Below are 19957 nucleotides of genomic sequence, written 5' to 3' on the forward strand. Positions count from 1 at the left end.
GGGAAAGTCTAGCAGTATAGGAGAAGAATGTAAAATATCCCTGAATCACCTAGATGTAACTTTCAAAATTTTGTTGTTGTATTTTATTTAATAAGGAAAGTATATCTAACACTTGAGAAAATAATGACACAGGAAGAAGCCCTGACTTGCAATTAAGTGGGGGAAACAACCCAGTTTCCCTTGATGCTTTATAACTCTGACCCTTTTTGCAAACCATGCTATCCTTTAATAAAATACTAAAACAATTGTCCTCTGTCACATTTTCCCTGGAAAACAGAAAATGGTTAAATGTTAAGTTTTCAAAGAACTTCTCTGTATAAGGAAGGTAGGTAAGAACATTAGCTGCAACATCAGGAAACTGAGGGCAAATGAAAGCAAAGTGAATATGCTTGAATTGCAAAAACAAAAAAACAAAAAACACACTACCAACAGTTGAGCTGAGCAAGGTGATTGATAGTAAACTAGGAGAAATCTGTTAAGGTTAACTTAATTAATGGTACTTCGATGAAGATAATCAAAGATGACTGCAATCAAAGTTTAGTGATTTTTACAGAGAGTTTTAAGTTAAGGATTAGGGTTATAGCTTTAGTTTAAGGACAGAACCAAGACAATAATCAAGCCATTTATTTCAATAAATACTGATCAGCTAGTACATATCACATACCACGCAAAGGCTGTGTGGATTCAAATTTGAATCAGATGCTTTCCCTGCCTGCATGGAACTCACTATCCAAGATATTCCCTCAACTCACTGTGGTTAATCATATAAATAAGGTGCTATGGGAACACAGAGGAAGGAGTCTTAAGCATGGGTAAGTCCCCATAGAAGAATGGCATTCAAGCCCAACCTTAAATTCATGAGCAGAAAAGAATAGGACACTGCAGGGCACTCCAGGTCAGAGTCTATCATAAGCAAAGGCAGGAGGATGTCCCAATACACCAGGTAGGGCTGGTCCATAGGATGCTCAGGAGAAACGAAGCTAGCAAGACAGGCAGGGCTAAACCAGAGGGTCGTGAACCACATGCTATGAAATCTGAATTCAAACTACAGCTGGTCAGGGACCACTGTTAATTTGTTTTACATTTACATTATTATAGTAAAACTACACATAAGATTTACCATTAGAGACATTTAGCCTTTTCATACAACGATGTACAATCATACCAGTTCCAAAACATTTGCACCACTCCAAAAGGAACCTCTATATACATTGAGCAAGCTCTCCTCATTCTCTCCCTCCCCCAGTCCCTGGCAACCACTAGTCTGATTTCTGTCTCTATAGATTTGCCTATTCTTCATATATCATATAAATGGAATCATACAGTATGTACCTTCCATGTCTAGCTTCTTTCACTTAGCACAACATTTGAGGTTCATCCATGTTGTGGCCTGTATTAGTACTCAATTCTCTTTCCTGGATAAGTAATATTCCACAGTATGGATAAGCATTATTAATGGACATTTTGGTTGTTTCCACCTGTGAGCTATTGTGAAAGTGCTGCGAGAACATTAGCGTACCGGTTTTTGTTTGATTGAACACAAACCAAAAAGGAATTGTTATCAATCCTTTCAAGAAGTGGAATTGCTGGGTTATAACCTATGTTCCACTTACTGTAGTAACAACCAAACCCTACTGATGGTTTGCAAGCCAAGGAATGGCACACAGAGAGTAATGTTTTAGCCAACGACAGCTAGTGGCTAAGGGAAGAGAGATGAGACTATAAAGAGTGCAGGCAGGGAGGCCATCCAGGAGGCAATGCCCCAGTCCTGATAAGAGGAGAAAGCTTTGATCTATTTCAGGGGAAATTATCACTGGAATGAAGAGGTAGATGTGAGGCATATTTCTGAGGCAGAACGAGTAAGAATTGATGAGTAATCAGCTGTAGGAAGAGACTGAAGAAAACACTTCATTCATAGCTCCATGTTGCATTTCGAGTTGTGTTGACAATGTTCCTTCTTGACTAGATGCTGAGCTTTAAGAAGAAGGTGTCATGTCTTAGCCACCCTCACATCCCCAGTGCTTAGCACAGAACCCAGCCAAGTAAATGAACAAACAGCACTTTCCTTGTCTGGCTGAATAATGAGTCCAGACATCATTCACAAGAGAAAAAGAGCTGAGAGATAATGGCTGTGAATGAGGGTTTAAAGATGACTCTTCACTCTGGGAACAGGGTGGATGGTGACAAAAGTTTGTTGTAACAGGAAACACAGAAGTGGTTTAGACGGGTACTTGTGAGAACATGAGGGGAGGGATGTCCGACAGACAGCTAGAAATTCAGAGCAAAGTGAGGGAATTTTTTTGAGAGAAAAGACAGTGTTTTGACATGGACTGTTATTAGCTTCACTCGTTAAAATAGCTCTCATTTAGACACCCAACTTCATGAATCAATTGAAAACAACATAATGCAATGGTATAAACATATTCTTAGAACTGGAGAAAACGAGAGTAAAAACTACAGGGTGGATTGTGGCTTTGTCTCATCAGTGCCCACAACGATGACTCAGGGAGGTCCAGGCACATCTCCTAGGTTGGCAGGACATCCTCAAGCAGGTGCTTTCCTAGGATGATCTGTACTGAAAAAAAGGAGCCTTTACAACGAAGTAAGGAGAAGGAGGAGGAGGAGAAGAAAGAAGAACAAAAGTAGTACATTACAATACGAAAGTATTTAATGGTCAAAAAAAAAAAAAAGTTAAAAGCCACAAGCTAAGAGGAGGTAGCTGAATAGCATTTTACAACTCACTAGACTCAGCATCCAAGCCCAATCCAGGAGACAGGAGGAGACAGGTAAGAAAAGAGAAGGAACTGGTGGGCCAGAGTAATTACTAGGAAGAGCAGCTTTCACTCACACTATAGATTTTACCAAAAAAAAAAAAAAATTGTCTATTTCAGTCTCATAACGGCACCCTTTTACAGATGAAGCAATCGATGCTTCGCAGGAAGGTACCATGGCCAGCGGCCGAGCCGGGCAGAGAAGCCAGGTCTTTGATCTCCTGGTCCACACTGGCAGTTATATAATCTCCGCCAGCTCCGACACATCCCTGAACTCTCTCAATTTACTGTCACATCCTGAGTCTTTACCTGTTTCCACATCTAAATAGATCCCCTCTTGATAGACTCCCTGCTTTTGTTTGCTCCAGCGAGTCAGTGCTGCGCTCGCTGTTGAAGCCGTGGTCCCACAGCGCCGCCAAGGAGGGCGCGGGGCCCTCGAACTCTGGCTCACCTCCGCGCTACCTGTGCCCGCCGTTCTGGCTCCACCGGCTCGGGGCACCCGCTTGTCCTCCGCAGCAGACTCCGCCTTCACCGAGCCCAGCCCCCAACGCATCCCACCCTGGGAGCCGCCCACGCCGCCCGCCCGCCCCGCCGCGAATCCCGCCCGGGTCCTGCTCCCCTGCCAGAGGCTGCGCTGCTCCCCATGCGGTCAACGCCCGCACGGAATCCCTAAGACTGGTTTTTCCCCTTTCATTGAGCTAATCAAGTTTTCTTATTTGTGTCATCATTTAAGATCTAGCCTGCTTCGCAGTGATTCCAAAAAGAAAGGAGCCTTGTCTGTGTCACCCAGTGCAGTGCTTGGCCCATAGCAGCCACTCAGAAAACAGCTGTTGAATAATGAACGTGAATCACACCACCCCAGATGAGAAAAGTGGAGGTAACGCTCCCATTCTCCAGTTATCACCATCAATCAGTCGTATCCTTTTTTTTTTTTTTTTCCTGAAAAGACAAAAGCTCTTTTTGTACAAAGAGCTGTACAAAATTTCCAAACTAACCAGGCACGCAGCCATCAGAAGGATGTTACCCGACCCTTTAGGCAGCCCTTTGCTGGAGAGAAATACAAGCTGAACCTGAATCCGGGGGCTCAGATAATCTGCCCAGATGCGAGACCTTTTTCCCCATTGAGCTCAAAGCCCTTATCCTCTGCTTGGTGCCCACTTTCAAAATAATTTACAAGTCAGCCGCTGTCCACAAACCCACAGCATAACTCTGATGAACCACATCTCAAAAGTCCTAACTCAGGACTCCATTTAACAAAGTTGCCTCCCCATTCTGGCAGAGGTCTAACAGACTTACCATACCCGTGGCTTGAAAAGTCCACTATGCCGCCAACTCGCCTCCCACTTATAGCCTCTTCATCCCTTCATTTCAATCAGCTGATATAGTGGAGGCTGTAATTGCACCTCCTCTCTTCCCAGGCTGCTGTAATGTCAGTGCTGATGGCTCTCAGCTGCGTCTCCCTCTTTGGGGCCTTGCTCTCCAAGAAAATTTGGGGAGGCCACATCCCTTCCCTCTAGCAGGTTGCATCCAGGCAATGATGGGAGGGTACCAAAGCCCACTGCGGGACAATGTTAAATGCCATCCCAGCTCCAGGTCTCCCTATGTGATGCACTGAAGTCTATGTCTATCATCACAATCCAAATCCTCTCCCCAATCCTGCTTCCTCCCCCACCCATCACCTCTCCACCCACCCACCCACACACACATTCTCATAAACACTGAGCCCAAAGGCTCGTCCTAATATACTTCTTACATGTTCATCTCTGGCTCAGAATCTACTTCCCAGGGAACCCAAACTACACTAAGCTCCCCCTCAAGTCAGTACTATGGTTATTGGAGTTTTGTATATCTAAACCATGTATATAAAAAGGTGAGAACACTTATACCACACAGGTCAATCATGTTCCCATGACACAGTATATGCAGACGTCCCACTTACAACTGGTGATAAGGCAAATGTCTTTCTGGAGCATTGTTCGGGGAACTTAGTGCTGTTTTGATCAAGACAATATTTCCAAGAAACGTTAAGAAGATCCCTTTCCTTTATAGCACCTGCCTGTTGGTAACCATACAGCCTTTGGTGGAATATTGGTATCTGCATCTCCTACTAAATTCCAAGCTCCACAACCATCACCTGGGAGCTTGTTGGAAATGCAGAATGTCACCCTCAAGGCCCAGCTACCTAATGAGAATCTTCAGTTTAACAAGATCTCCAGGTGACTTGCATTCACATTAAAATTTGAGAAAACTGGTCTAAACAACAAAGCTTCAGTATTATATTTTAACGTTACTGGAAACAAGTGGAATATCCACTCGCTCACATTTCACATCTATTAATCATCAAGACATAATAAAGCTATCTCCAGAATATTCCTCAGGACCCCCCTTTTCAACTATATTGCTTAATCCCAGTTTAAACCCTTTTATTTCTTGAGGACCACAATTCAAGGAGCAAAAATCTAAATGACTGAGCAAATGAAGGATTTTATTGGAGCATTTTAATGCCTTTTAAACCTAAAACATACCATCCTTGCAAATCAGATTTAATACGGCTTTAAATCAAGTTGTTCAGTTTCTTGTATCAGAAATCCTCAAGCAACTTCATTGCTGTATCATTTATTTGAGTTTGTCCTCATACACCATTAATCATTCCCTGATTCACCAATGCTTTCAATCGTCTAAAACTAAATCACCACCACACATGGAGAAGGGATTCACAGGACTGTGCTAGAATCAGACGTTACATGGCAGGACATGGTCTTGAATTCTGAAAAGAACAATGTAGCCAAATTTAGGAGAACAAGGGAAAATTAGGAGACTTGAAGAAGGGTCAGAGATTATTTCTCTTAGCCAGTTCTCTTGTTAAATAAATATTTCTGATTATCCTCTTAGTTCTAAAGTACAGGTGGTCCCCAATTAATGTTGGTTTTTCTCAGAGAAGTGATATACATATATATATATACATATATATATATATATACACATGGTAGTTGAGATTCTGGGTCTGCTCACAAATGTTAATTAACTCATGGAATGCCAAAAAAAAAAAAAATGGAATGCCAGAGTAATAGCCCCAGAGAAACCCAACCACCCCATGTAACAATAGCTCTTTGGTTAACACATTCAGTGCTTGACTTTGAATGTGAAGGACACACTTGCCCCGCAGCTGCCCTGGAATCAGTCACCATACCCTGTCTTGGTTCCTCACCTGAACAACCTCCACTCAAATGCCTGCCCTTCTGCTGTGACACCTTCTACAGAGCCAGTATTCTAGAAAATCACAAATCATCTTCAGAAAGCAAGGACAAGTGGTTTTACTTATTACAACTTCCTAACATTAATAGGTTAACCATGATACCCACACTCCATATACACCTTAGCAGGAAATTTATTCCATCACATACAATTAAAGTTGAAATACCCCTTCGGGACATTTTGACAAAATGTCCCTTAAGAAAAAAAAAATTGAAGGCAGAAAGACAAATGGGTAGGTGCCCATTCAATTTTTTAAATGTTCGATAAAAATTAGAGAAGGCAGGAAAAGGGGGAAGAAAGAAGAAATAGCAGGCAAATGTAATGAATAGAAAGCAGTTCCAAACACAGTAGATATTCACCCAACTATATCAATAATCACTTTAAATGTAAATGGTTTAACTGTATCAATTAAAAGAGTTCATCAGAGTGGATAAAAACCCAAGATCCAACCCTATGTTGTCTGCAAAAAACCTCGCTATAGATATAACGATTTAGAAACTGTGTCTAGGAGTTCCCGTCATGACACAGTGGAAACTAATCCGACTAGGAACCATGAGGTTGCAGGTTCAATCCCTGGCCTTGCTCAGTGGGTTAAGGATCTGGCATTGCCATGAGCTCTGGTATTGGTCTCAGACGCAGCTCTGGTCCCAAGTTGCTGTGGCTCTGGCGTAGGCCGGCAGCAACAGCTCCGATTGGACCCCTAGCCTGGGAACCTCCATATGCTGCAGGTGTGGCCCTAAAAGGACAAAAAAAAAAAAAAGAAAGAAAGAAAGAAAAAAGAAAAAGAAAAAAAGAAACTGTGTCTAATTTATACTGTTCTTTTTTTTTTTTTTTTTTCTTTTTTGATGGCTGCACCTGCAGCATATAGAAGTTCCCAGGCCAGGGATCAAATCGGAGCTGTAGCTGTGACCCATACCACTGCCAAGGCAACACCAGATCTGAGCCACATCTGCAACATGTTCCACAGCTTGCAACAATGCCAGATCCTTAACCCACTGAGCAAGGCCAGGAATTGAACGTGCATCCTCATGGACAGTACATTGGGTCCTTAACCCATTGAGGTACAATAGGAAGTCCTATACTATCCTGTTTTTCTGTAGAGGGTAGCTGTCCTTCCATTACTCTGTACCATGAGTTCAGCTGAGATAACACTGAAGCAGAAATTTTGGCTTTAGACTGACTGGGCCCATGGTATACAAATTGGGGCAGCTCAGTGTGCATCTCTGGGCATCTCTAAAAGGCAGCATGCCGGTCTCCCAACTAGGTCAGATTACTCTTATCTCCCTGTCACATCAGTAGTTCAAATTGCAGAGTCTCTTTTTGTGGCACCCTAACTCTGAAATTTCACTCCCGCCACTATTTCCTGCAGCATCAACTCAATACATCTGGTCACAATTTGTTGAAAGAAATTGAATTTTTGCTATTAAATGGATACATCTTTCTCAGGTGCTCTACACCTTAGGCAATTCCCTGAGCATCACTGCAGTTAGGCATATCTCAGTTTTCAGAGTTCCTACATGCAGAAGCACTGGTATGCGCTATGAGGTCACTAGGAAAGGAAAGTGACCATCTTCTATCCCAACAACATGACAGACTCTTGGGAAATGATCACGAATCAGGAACAGAGAACCAGCATTTTCACATCTCCCTTCCCTTTCACAAATGAGGATCGTCTTTAAAATCCACAAGAAATGTTTGGAATTCATTTAGGACCTCTTTCTAAAACCCAGCTCTAGGAGTTCCCACGTAGGTGAAGGATCCAGTGTTGCCACAGCTGTGGCATAGGTCACAGTTGCGGCTCCGTTTCAATCCCTGGCCCAGAAACTTCCAGACACAGTGGGTACTGCTGAAAAACAAATAACAAAAAAACAGCTCTACAAAGAGACCAGGATGTGAAGACTTTGAGACCTGGAGGCTGAGGAAGGAAGACACCGGGCAAAAGGGATGAGTTCTCACTTACTCCCAAATTACCGTTGGTCTCGAACACAAAGTGGAGGAGCTCTGATTAACGACACAATCTCAGAGGACTGTATCCTAGGGGCTGATGGGCGAGTACCAAAGGTATCACCTGTATTCTCAGCAGGGGAAACCTTCCTCTTTGGAAAGAAATTCTCTCCCTGTTTTTGATTAGGGTGGAGTTTGCAAAAGGCTCTTGTTAAATATAGGGTAAAACTCATTATAACCCATGAACCCAATCACATGTATTGCGGTGTGTTTACCAGCATTCCTGGCCTCTACCCCTAGTACTTATAGAACTTCCCCCTCCCCCCAGTTGTGTCAACCAAAAAAAAAAAAAAAATCTCTAGACATTGCCAAAAGAACCCATGAAATAAAATTATCCCTGGTTGAAAATCACTCCTCTAGGAGTTCCATCATGGTTCGGAGGGTTAAGGATCTGGCGTTGTCACTGCTGTGGCACAGGTTCAATCCCCGGACCAGGAACTTCTGCATGCCACAGGCATGCCCCCCCCAAAGGAAAACTATTCTTCCAGAGAATATCTTTTTAAATTAAAAATACATATTTCTTCCTCTCATTATTTCCTTCATCTTAGCCATTTCTAGGCTCAAGTTCCTTCTTTTCTAAAATAAGTTTTTAGTCATTCTTACAGTAAGTGTGCAGTGGGTGCACTTTCCCAGTCTTTTACAAAAAATGTTTTTATGATGACCACCCTCTTCAGTGATTCTTGAGCTGGGTTCAGAACTCCGAATTGACCATTATTTCCTTCAGCACTTTGAAAATATTGATTCACTGTCTTATGGCCGCAATCATTACTACTGGAAAGGCTATTGTCAGTTTAATTGTTTCTGATTTGTGGGAAATCTGTTTTTCCCATAAGATTTCTAAGATTTTTCTGTGGTTTTTGTTTTGCTTATTTTATTTTATTTATTTTATTTTTTTGCTGAGTCTCCAGAAAATGTTTATATGTGAATTTATTTTTATTTATTCTGCTTGGCATTCATTGTTTCTTTGCTTTTTTTTTTTTTTTTTTTTTTTTTTTTTTGCATGTGAGGTTCCTGGGCCAGGAACTGAACCTATGCCCCAGCAGTGACAACACTGGATCCTTAACCTGTGCTACAAGAGAACTCCAATTGTGTTTCTTGTATCAAAAGATTTGTATCTCTCATCAATTCTGAGAAATCCTCAGTGGTTGTCTTTTTAAAAATATTCTCTCTCCCTTTTTTCTTTCTTTCTTTTTTTTTTTTTTTCTGAGATCAATAATACATTTTATTGAGGGGCTTTGGGGAAGGGTTGAAAGATTGGGAGAACGATGAGAACTGACATCCTCCTTGCCAGAATCTCCCAGCTTCACAGCCACTGAAAGCCCCTTTTTTTCTATTCTCCTAATCCAGACTGGATTTTTATTAAATATATGTCAGACTTTTTCATTCTGTTTTCTCTATTTCCCTCCCCCTTCTTGTTTTGCTATCTTCTATCTCTGTTTACTGCATTTGGGGTAAATTCTAAGGCTCTATCCTCCTGGCCTAATTCTCTCTTTAACTGTGTCTAATCTAGGTTTAAATGGTCATTGAAAACACACTTCTTAAATGCTGGGCTCTACACTGACCAAAGGAATACATGATTAAAACATTACATCTCAACTAAAGAACTTTTCTTTTTTCTTTTTTTCTTTTAGATAAATAAATTCAGTTTTATTTTTGGAAATGGAAACATAGGTGTCTACTGCCATGGTCTATAATTGAGCATATTCCTTTATCCAGGTCTTTGGTGCCATTGCACGTAAGATATATACAATGTGTATGTATTAGCTCAAGCTGCCATAATGAAATGCCATAGATTGGGTGGCTTAAACAACAGAAAATTATTTTTTCATAGTTTTTGAGGTTGGAGGACCACAATCAAGGCTCCAGTCAGTTGGGTTATAGGTGGGAGCTCTCTTACTGGCCTGCAGATGGCTGCCTTCTTGCTATGTCCTCAGGTGGACTTTCCTTGCTGCCTAAGCATGGAAGGAGAGACTGTGGGCAAGAGAGAGCATCCTCTCTGGTATCTCTCTCTCTTTTTTAATTATTATTTTTATTATTTTTAGTAGTTATTTCCCCAATACAATTTTTTTCTACTGTACAGCATGGTGACCCAGTTACACATTCATGTACACATTCTATTTTCGCACATTATCATGCTCCATCATAAGTGACTAGACATATGAGTGACATCTCATTGCTAATCCATTCCAAAGGCAATAGTTTGTATCTATTAACCCCAAGCTCTCCAGCCACCCCACTTTCTCCCTCCCTTCCCCTTGGCAACCACAAGTCTATTCTGCAAGGGCTGCACCCATAGCATGTGAAAGTTCCTGGGGCAGGGATTGAATCCAAGCTCAATGAAAGAACTTTTCATCTAGAAGGCTATCCAAGCATGTGAAAAGAAAATCATAGTGCAGTCCAATAAAAGCAGAATTCAAGACATAAATAGGAATTTTCAATAAAAAAAGAATGAATGAATGAATACACTGAGGGGGAAAGGGAAAGAATTGACAGAGAAGGTCAACTCATAGCAAGGTGTCTTCCATAAATTTTCTAGAAGAATGTAAGGAGGAGCATCCAAGTAGATGGCACAGCATGTGTAAAATCATGACTCCTTAGGGGACAGTAAAGAAGTAAGTATAACTACTGTGTAGATGCATCAGTGGAGGGTAGTGAGGGATGCTACAGTCAATAGGAAGGTCCTCATGTACCACATAAAGTGTTTATACTTCATTCTATGGATAATGGAGAAGCAACAGAAGTTGCTTTTTCTTTTTCTTTAATGGCCACTCCTGTGGCATATGGAAGTCCCTGGCCGGGGATTGAATCCAAGCTGCAGCTGTGACCTACATCAAAGCTTCGACTTTACCACATCTGCAGCAATGCCAGATCCTTAACCCACTGCACTATGCCAGGGAAAAAAATGCAGTGACTTGAGCCACTACAGTCAGATTCTTAACCTGCTGCACCACAGCGGGACATACCAGAGGTTGTTTATTTAATACACCTTCACTTGTCAGGCTTACTTTATAAGTATACAAATTATTATTATTAAAGACATTTGCCTAGGAAAGTTTCAATGTCTTATTGCTAATGAAAAGTTCCTATGAATGAAGAGAAATATGGAATTTTCATTTGTTTTTGAAAACCTGCAAGTTACAAATAGAAACCTCCAGGGAGTTCCCTGGTGGTCTAGTAGTTGGGATTCGACACTTTCACTGCTATGACCCAGGGCTTAGTCCCTGGTCTAAGAGCAGAGATCCCGCTTCAAGCCAGTGCACACCGTGGCAAAACAAACAAACAAACAAACAACAAACCCATCCAAGAATCGGACTGCTTCTGACTATGATGCTCTATGGAAAGAGAAAGAAAAAAGCCAACTCAAAGGGAAATGTGACAAAATGTTAATCTGGCAGCTGCCACCTCACACCCCTCTTTGCAAAGAAATGCCATAACCTCGCAGCTGCCCTGGCCAAAGGCAGCACTTTATTTCTTAACTTCAGATTTTACTAAAGTTTTAAAACAAGCAGAGTCAGTTTTCATTCATGATAACATCAAAACCCAGGAGATTTCAAACCTAACATATGGAAAATGTTTATTCTTCAGATCATGATTTTTCTACCCTCCAACTGACTCTCAATCAGGACAACCAGAAAGATGCTCAGCTCTGCTGCAGCAGAGTTAATGGTATGTGAACATTCCCCACTGCTCTGCAATATCATCCAACCACAAAACCAGACACTTTAGAGGGGATCCCCTGAGGTGTGTGGGGGAACCTTGGGAATCAAAATCCCGGGAGCAGGCAGGTGCAGAATGGGGACAGCTGGAGCTCTCTCTCTGCTATGGACACAGCATCCTCTGGGGGTAGAGCCCAGGACTCTTCATTTCTAACCAGTTCCCTGGGGACCCTGAACATGTAGTGAGGTCTGCAATCTGCTGCTTTAGAGATTGCTTTGGATAACCTGGGACTTCTGCAATAGCAGCATCCCATCTCTAGGTGGCAGCATTGGTGAACTATTGAGAGTCAACATCAAAGATTTATCTCCAGAAAAGGAATTACATATTGGATTTCTCCCACCAAACCATTATCTCTAAGCGCTCTATCTGCGGGGGGGGGGGGGGGTTGGAGAGTAGCAGGATAGATTTTCGCATAATTTAAACCTCCAACTCAGACTTTAGAAATAAAAACAATTAACTGGCCATTGTTGCATAAGTAAATCTTTCCACAACTCAAAGTGTAATGGAAGTGACAAACTTTAAGGCAAGAGATTGGAAACATTTTTCTTGCCTGATTGTTTAAGTCCCAGGCCCCAAAGATTACAGAGATCAGTGGTCAGCAGACATTTTCTGTAAAGGGCCAGATAGTAAATATTTAAGGCTTTGCAGGCTCTACCGTCTCTGTCACAATTACTCAACTCTGCCATTGTCACCTGAAAGCAACCAGAGACAGTATATGAAGTGGTTGTGTCCCAATAAAACTTTACATATAAATGCTGAAATGTGAATTTCATTTAACTTTCATGTGTCTCAAAATATTCTTATTCTTTTAATTTTTTCCAACTGTTTGGTCTGAATGTTCATGTCCCTTTAAAAATCCTATGTTTGAAATCCTAGTGCCTGATATGATGGTCTTAGGAGGTGGGGCCCTTGGGAGGTGCTTAGGTCATAAGGGTGGACCCCTCGTGAATGGGATTAGTGTGCTTATAAAAAAGACTCCACAGAGATCCTTGGCCACATGAGGGTACTATAAGTCTGTGAGCCCAAAGGGGCACTTCCCCAACTATGTTGGCAGTCTGAGTTCAAACCTCTAGCCTCCAGAACTGGGAGAAATAAATTTCTGTTTTTTATGAACTACCTGGTCTGCAGTATTCTGTTATAGCAGCTTGAACAGACCAACACACCAACCATCAAAAGTAAACTCTATTTTTAGGTCTCGGGCTGAACAAAAACAGGCAGCAGCCAAGACTCGTAGTGATTCAAAGACACTTGATACAGATCAGATTGGTGGAGTATTGCATATTAGTAGTAACTGAGTTAAGTATTCAAAAATGACTTTCTTGAATACAAGAGTTTCATCCAAGATAGATGCCTTCACTAAATAGAGGATAGATATTAAACAAATAAAAAGTCCTATGATGAAATTTGGAATTCTGATTCTTAGTTGATTTCTGAATGACATCTTACCAAACAGAACTAACACTTAGGTTCAATATTTCTAAATGCATCTAACTTTCCATCTGCTATAGCCAAGCTATTAAAGGCCAGTGAACATGGGGGAATTGTTAGCTTAGCATCACACAAGCAGAAATGCAGATGCAATCTGTTCAGCAGGCAAACACATGAAGGAACCTTTAAACACGCTGAGTCTGAATATCCATCAGGAAGGGCAGCACTGTTACCTGTCGTGTCTTGGCTCAAGGTTTCCTGGCTGCTGCTGCTGTAAGAAGGCACTGGAGTGATGGAAAGTGAGGCTGGACAAGACAGAGGTGTGGCCAGCTCAGTCTTGCGGGTGAGGGACCAGTGATGCACCGGGATGCCTGCATCTTTGGAGACGAAGAGAGGCAGATCTGATGGGAGGGTGGGTCTGCCTTGTGCGTAGGGATTTTTCCAGTGGGTGAGCCCAATTGCGACAGGCCCAGCAACATCATAACCTGGAAAGACAAACACATAAGGTCAGGACCAGCAATCAAAGTCTTATACCATATTGGTTTTTGTATTTGGAAGCCAAACACCACTTGAGATAAGGATGCATGCTACTAATAAATAGGCAAGAATTGTCATACTTGACGAATCTTGTTAATTAGTGAACATGTTTTTTAAGCACTTTCTATGTTCCCAGTGCCTAGTCTTTGCCTTTAAGGAATTCAGAGTCCAATAAAGGAAATAAGATTTTGATCATAAGGAAAAGAAAAATGAAGACCTACTATATCCTAGACACTTCGCATTAAGTGACTGTCGTCCTCACAGCAACTGGACAAGGGGACTATTACTATTTCAGTTTTATAGTTGAGGAAACTCGATTTCAACTTGCTCTAGGTCAAGCAGCCCACAAGTGTCTGAGGCAGAATTTAAGCCCAGATCCATCTGGCTCCAGAATCTGCGTCCTTTCTCCTTAACTACAACTAACTACAGTACAAAGCAAGATGAAAGAAATAATTTATGGCACAACACTGTAAATCAACTATATCTTAATAAAAAATCATAATAATTTAAAGCAGGATAAAAATGTCCTACAGGGTTTCAGGGGAGAAAGCCTCTGTAGGTGGAAGAAGTGATTAAATCATATAAAAGGTGGCATGAACATAGCCTTCTAGGCAAGATTTATACATCTAGAGGGATAGATCTGTTCTATAGAGCTGTTTTGTTAGCTCTTATTTTTCTTCATTTGAAGTAAATTTCAAATTAAAATTGATGACAATAACAATCTAGAGCATTCTCAACGAAACCTCAGCTGTCTTCTCTTTTAAAATCGTTCGATCCTCTCTTAAAGATCAGTCAACACTGGATCATGTTCCCATGTGGACACTGTCAGCTGAAGCAACCACAGAGCCAGCCCTCTGCATGGGAGCAAAGGAATTCCTGTCTGCCACGGTCCCCACCTCTCCTTAACACATTACTCCCAGTCTGCTTCCCTCACTTGTCTCACATGCCTGACCTCTGCAGGCCTCTGCATTTGCAAATGAGATACAGAGTTTAGGAATATAATTATAGTCAGGAAAAAAAAAAAAAAAGGAAAGGTCAGTTGATACAAGACAGCTGAGGACCTTAATGCTAAGGTAAAAAAAATAGATTTCATTAGATCTATTGCTTCTCTGCCTTTTGGCTAAGATCAAGTGTAGATTTTATTAGATTTGATTTGCTGAGCAAAACAATATACCATAGAAGTTTGTGAAGTGGGGACAGCCACTTTATCTGTCACATAAACAAATGAATGGCAGCAAAAAACAGAATCTGACCCTTCTTCTTCTGGTGGCGACCCTAGTGGAACGTTTCCTCTGCCTGCCCCAAGCTGTCTTAACCCAGCAAGGGGAGACCCAGTAAAAGGTGCTGGGGGAGAAATCCAAATTGGGTGTGTGCTGAAGAACCAAGAAAGCCCCAAAGGGGCAACAAGGGAGGAGGCCTGCCTGGATTCTGAAGGCAGGATGAGTGTCCGGGGCAGCCCTCCACACTGGGCGGGAAACCACATGTCACCGTGGGCATGTGTCAGACGGTCCCTGCCCACACTTCACAGCCAAACATGCCTTCTTTCTATGTCTCCCTCATGAGCTGAGCATCCCTCCACATCAGAGGGTGCCTTAATCATCTCGGAAGCTTCCTCCCAGCATCTCCCTCTTTGGCTCTTTCCCCTGGCATTCAATAGATACCAACTGTTCACCAAATTCTTCCTAGACCAGCATCAAGGAGGTGACGTAAGAGGCTGTCAAGTAGAGACCAGGAAAGCATTGTTAGGGATCAAATCTAAGTGTCAGCAGCAAAAAACAAAAAGAGGTCCAGAGAGATACACAACGACGACTGGCAAGCAAGGAGTTGGGGGCCACCAAGTGGCCCTGTCCCTTGCTGGCAGGATGTCAGAGAAGGCTTAGGGCAAACTGAGTGGTGGATGTCCTCATCCTCACTGTGACCATCAGAAGGACTGGCCTGGCAAGGGTCGAGGCGGGTTGGGTGCGCTTTTAGACACGAGGAGTTTGAGCTCTAGTGGAAATATCTGTGTGGACATGTCTGGCCACAGGAAGAAAAGGATAACGGAAATGAAGATCAGGAGACATGGGACCCGGGATGGAAACCTAGTGATCATCCACTAGGTTTGGAAGCCATGGCTGACATCCAGGAATGAACAAGCTACTTCACTGTCATAAAATAATAAATCCACTAAAGCTTGCAATACTCACACTCCCTGGCACTGTGCCAAGGGATCTGCCAGTACCACCTCATTTAAACCTCACAATAACCCAGTCAGGAAGATACTAACATTCCCATTTGACAGGTGAAGAAACTTGAGGCTAAGGGACATTCCCATTTCCCCAAAGCCAATAACTACACAGAAATACCAGTCGAGAGTCAAGCCCATGGGAGCTGCAGCAGTGGTGCAGAGGAGACGAACCCAACTAGTAACCATAAGGATGCAGGTTTGATCCTTGGCCTCGATCGGTAGGTTAAGGACCCAGTGTTGCCATGAGCTGTAGTGTAGGTTGCAGACACAGCTCAGATCCCGCGTTGCTGTGGCTGTGGTGTAGGCTAGCAGCTGTAGCTCCTATTCGACCTCAAGCCCAGGAACTTCCATATCCCAGGAGTGTGGTCATTAAAAAGCAGGGGAAAAAAAAATCAAGATTCAAACCCAGGCTCGTTGAAGACATCATGGCTTCTCTGGCCCCCAAGCCATCTTGCCTGGATGAGAGGGTGGGTGACGGGAGGGATTCTGGGAGGTGGATCAGGGTGTGCCCTGCCCCCACCCAATGGCTCTTAGGTTATTTATTCTTTTCTGAACAATTTTTCATAGAGGGATCCTGATGGACCAAAATGCACCAGGAAAGCGAAATGCTGACACACTTGAGAACATGCTGACTGGATTGTCTGAACTCTTTTTGGCTGGTCACTTTCCTAAAAGGAGACTGAGTAGAATGCAGTCAGGTGAGTGGCTCTTTCTCAGATGAGGGCCAGGGAGCTTGTGCAGATAACCCCAGAGAACACAGATTCTCACTGTTGGGAACTACAATGGGGCCAGAGCTGCAGTGGGAGCTGAACTGAATGCTACTGACCCCAGAGCTGCCCCTGATCCTGTCTGCTGGACTAAACTTCTGATGCAAATGTGTTTACTTGGTGATCAATACGCTGGGGTCTCCCCCAGCTCCTAAGAGTGCACTGGGCCACAGCAATGAGATTCCTGGAGGCTCCACTTAAGTTGATGTTCCATCACGTTTTTATGAAAAATGTGAAAATGTATTGCCTTCCACTTACAACAGAAAATACTTTCACAAGAAGAATAATTACAGGACCCTGTTTTCCCTCGCCTTATTTCATTCAGAAACTCGCTTCAATGCCTCTTCTCTTCCCCTATTCCCAAGTTCCTTGGGATCATTACACAGAATAGAGTGGATAATACATATCACGCACTGTGAAAGATTTAGGCTTAAACGTCCCAAGGAACTCTGGACTTAACGCGATTTTGAGTTTACCATTTCTTTTATAAAATGATAGCTAAGGTATAAAATACACTTGATTTTGAAAAGATATTGTTCACAGAGATAAGAAGCCTTTTTTTTTTTTTTAGTTTAGGAAATTACCGCATCATTTAATGCAGAAATGGAGTTCATTAGAAAATACATTAATTCATGTTATTGATACAAACAAGCTGTGATAAGATCTGCATGATTGTGATGGAATAGAAATGGATCGGCCTCAGTTTAAAAGTAGCATTGGGTCAAAATGTTTTGGTTGGTTAGTTATCCAACCATTTGGGGGGACAGCTGGTGTCTAGTCCTCAAGAGGCAAGCAATAGGAATGTCACATTGGAAGCCTACTCGCTTTCCTCACCTGCGCTCCCGTAACGTTCTTTATTTTAAAGTCTATTTTGTCTGATATGAGTAGTGCTACTCCAGCTTTCTTCTGATTTCCGTTTGCATAGAATATCTTCTTCCATCCTCTCACTTTCAGTGTGTATGTGTCCTTAGAACTGACTTGGGTCTCTTGAAGACAGCATATATATGGGTCTTGTTTTTGTATCCATTCGGCTTGTCCATGTCTTTTGGTTGGAGCATTTAGTCCCTTTATATTTAAGGTAATTACTGAAATGTTCACCCACCATCCTGCCCGCAAGGTGGGGAGTGGGGTTGAAGCAGGGGTCCCAGCTCCCTTTGAGTTGCATGCCAACACTAATACCCGCTAGACCCACAATTATAAGGAGAAACAAGTTTATGTATATATTTGGGTTGATATGATGGCCATGTGGAATATGAAGGGTCTATAGTTAACATTTAATGTTGGAACATTCTTAAGTATTCTTAACATAAAAATAATTTAAATCTGTCTTCGAGACTCATAATTATTACCTCTTTCTACAGGGAACCACATTACTAGAGTTGAGAAGTCATGACACGGTGTTCAGAGCCTGAGCTTTAGCATCAAGCAGACCTGGATTGGAATCCTGGCACATTCATTTCTGCCCAGGGGGCAGTGGACAATTTCCTGGTCTGCGAGATGAGGACTTCCTCATCACATCCCAGTTAAGTAAAATAATGCATGTCAAGGGCCAAGCACAGCTGACAAATGCTAAGGGCAAAATAAATGTTAGCTGCAGGCACCATCATTATTCCTTTTCTTCTAAGTCGGTGGCCAAAATTCGGAAATCAAGACATTTCCACTTTTGAAAGGAAGTGGAAGGGAATGACAGAGCAAAAGGAAAAAGAATCAGGATCACGGTTCCTTTTTTGATGAAAGTGAAACGTGTTTAATGGTGAGCAGGAAGGTGGCCGGGAGGGCGCTGGGTGAACCTTTACAATCCCTCATCCACGAGGCGGGGGCATAGAGAACCACATGCCCCAATCTGCAGGCTGCAAGCTTCTGAGGAGGTTATGTGCTATGACATGAGATTTTATCTCTGAGAAGTCAGGGGACAGGACAGCTGGCACATACAGGATCCCCCAAAGCATAAGGAGCATTTGTTACCCCTGATGTGTTGTTATTTTATGTATGCATGCATTAACTTACGGGAAATGTACATTTTGTATTTGCAGTTGTGACATAAAATTTCTTTTTAAAATAAATGAAAATAAAAATTTAAAAGTCAGTTTTAATATTAAGTACATAATAATAAAGGTGATGCACAAGTGAAAGAGAAAGCAAATGACTGAAAGTTGGGAAACCTTTTTTTTTTTTCCCCCAAATCTCTCACATGTCCTCAAACCATGTCTAGGCAGAAGCAATATGGAGCCACAAGAGGGCGCCCCAGCAAGGTGAATCCACAAGTACTGGCCCCAGTTCTGAAAATAAATTTGATGAGCTGACATTTTCTAACCACACCTTCCATAGCCCTCCACCCGCAATGTTTACAGGCAATAATAATTTTCATTTAAAGATGGCACAGTCGTGGCTCAGCAGTTCCCATTGTGGCTCAGCAGAAATGAATCTGACGAGCATCCATAAGGATGCACGTTTGATCCCTGGCCTTGCTCAGTGCATTAAGGATCTGGTGTTGCCATGACCTGTGGTGTAGGTCGCAGATGCAGCTCTGATCATGCGTTGCTGTGACTGTGGCCCAGGCCAGCAGCTACAGTTCCTATTAGACCCTTAGCCTGGGAACCTCCATATGCAGCGAGTAGGGCCCTAAAAAGACAAAAAAAAAAAAAAAAAAAGGCACAATTGCTCACCTATGGTGATCTGGCTGACACAACTGTAGTAGCTGCCCGTTGTTGCTGAGGAAAGGTTATAACTCCCGCTGCTTATGTCTTTGTCTGTTAAGAATAAATAAGAGAGGAAAAGGTCAGTTACATCCTGGTCAACACCACGTCCTCAGAGTAAACATAAGGATGCCGGTAAGCAAACCAGCCGTCTGTGTCTGGGCATCTTGTATGCATTCACTGGTTCATTCACTGACAATTAGAGAGAATGCCAGGTGCCAGCCCCTTGGAACCTTTCAACAAACAACTCACACTGTCACACAGTCAGTTTCAGTTTTATATATAATAGCAGTCACTGCTATTATAATGGGGGAGAGGAGAGAGGCTGCTGGAGGAGGGTTGCAGGGACAGGTGAGAAAACACCTGATCCAGACTAGAGGGTATCAGGTAAGGCTTCCCGGAGGAAATGACAAAACGAAAACCAAAGATTGAACTAGGCAAAAGCGAAGTCGGGGAACTGAAAAGCAGGGGGTGGGGGAACTGAAAGGAAAGCTCCGGGCAGAGTGCTATCATCATGTCTGGAGACTCAGAAGCCTCAGCCTTGTGAGTGAGCAG

General features: G+C 42.5%; 1 protein-coding gene across 3 annotated transcripts in view; it reads right to left on the reverse strand.

The window, feature by feature from the left end:
• ANO4 (anoctamin 4) overlaps positions 1-19957 on the reverse strand; it is a 437454-nt gene that overhangs the window by 404994 nt on the left and 12503 nt on the right. For all 3 annotated transcript variants that reach the window (XM_021092699.1, XM_021092697.1, XM_021092698.1), the window contains exons 2-3: positions 19373-19456; positions 13409-13660 (exon numbers count right to left, since the gene is read on the reverse strand). In XM_021092699.1, the coding sequence (XP_020948358.1) occupies positions 13409-13660; positions 19373-19456 (336 nt within the window). The remainder of the gene's footprint in view (positions 1-13408; positions 13661-19372; positions 19457-19957) is intronic.

The sequence above is a fragment of the Sus scrofa genome, chromosome 5 (assembly GCF_000003025.6).
Source record: "Sus scrofa isolate TJ Tabasco breed Duroc chromosome 5, Sscrofa11.1, whole genome shotgun sequence".
Taxonomy (NCBI): Eukaryota; Metazoa; Chordata; class Mammalia; order Artiodactyla; family Suidae; genus Sus; species Sus scrofa.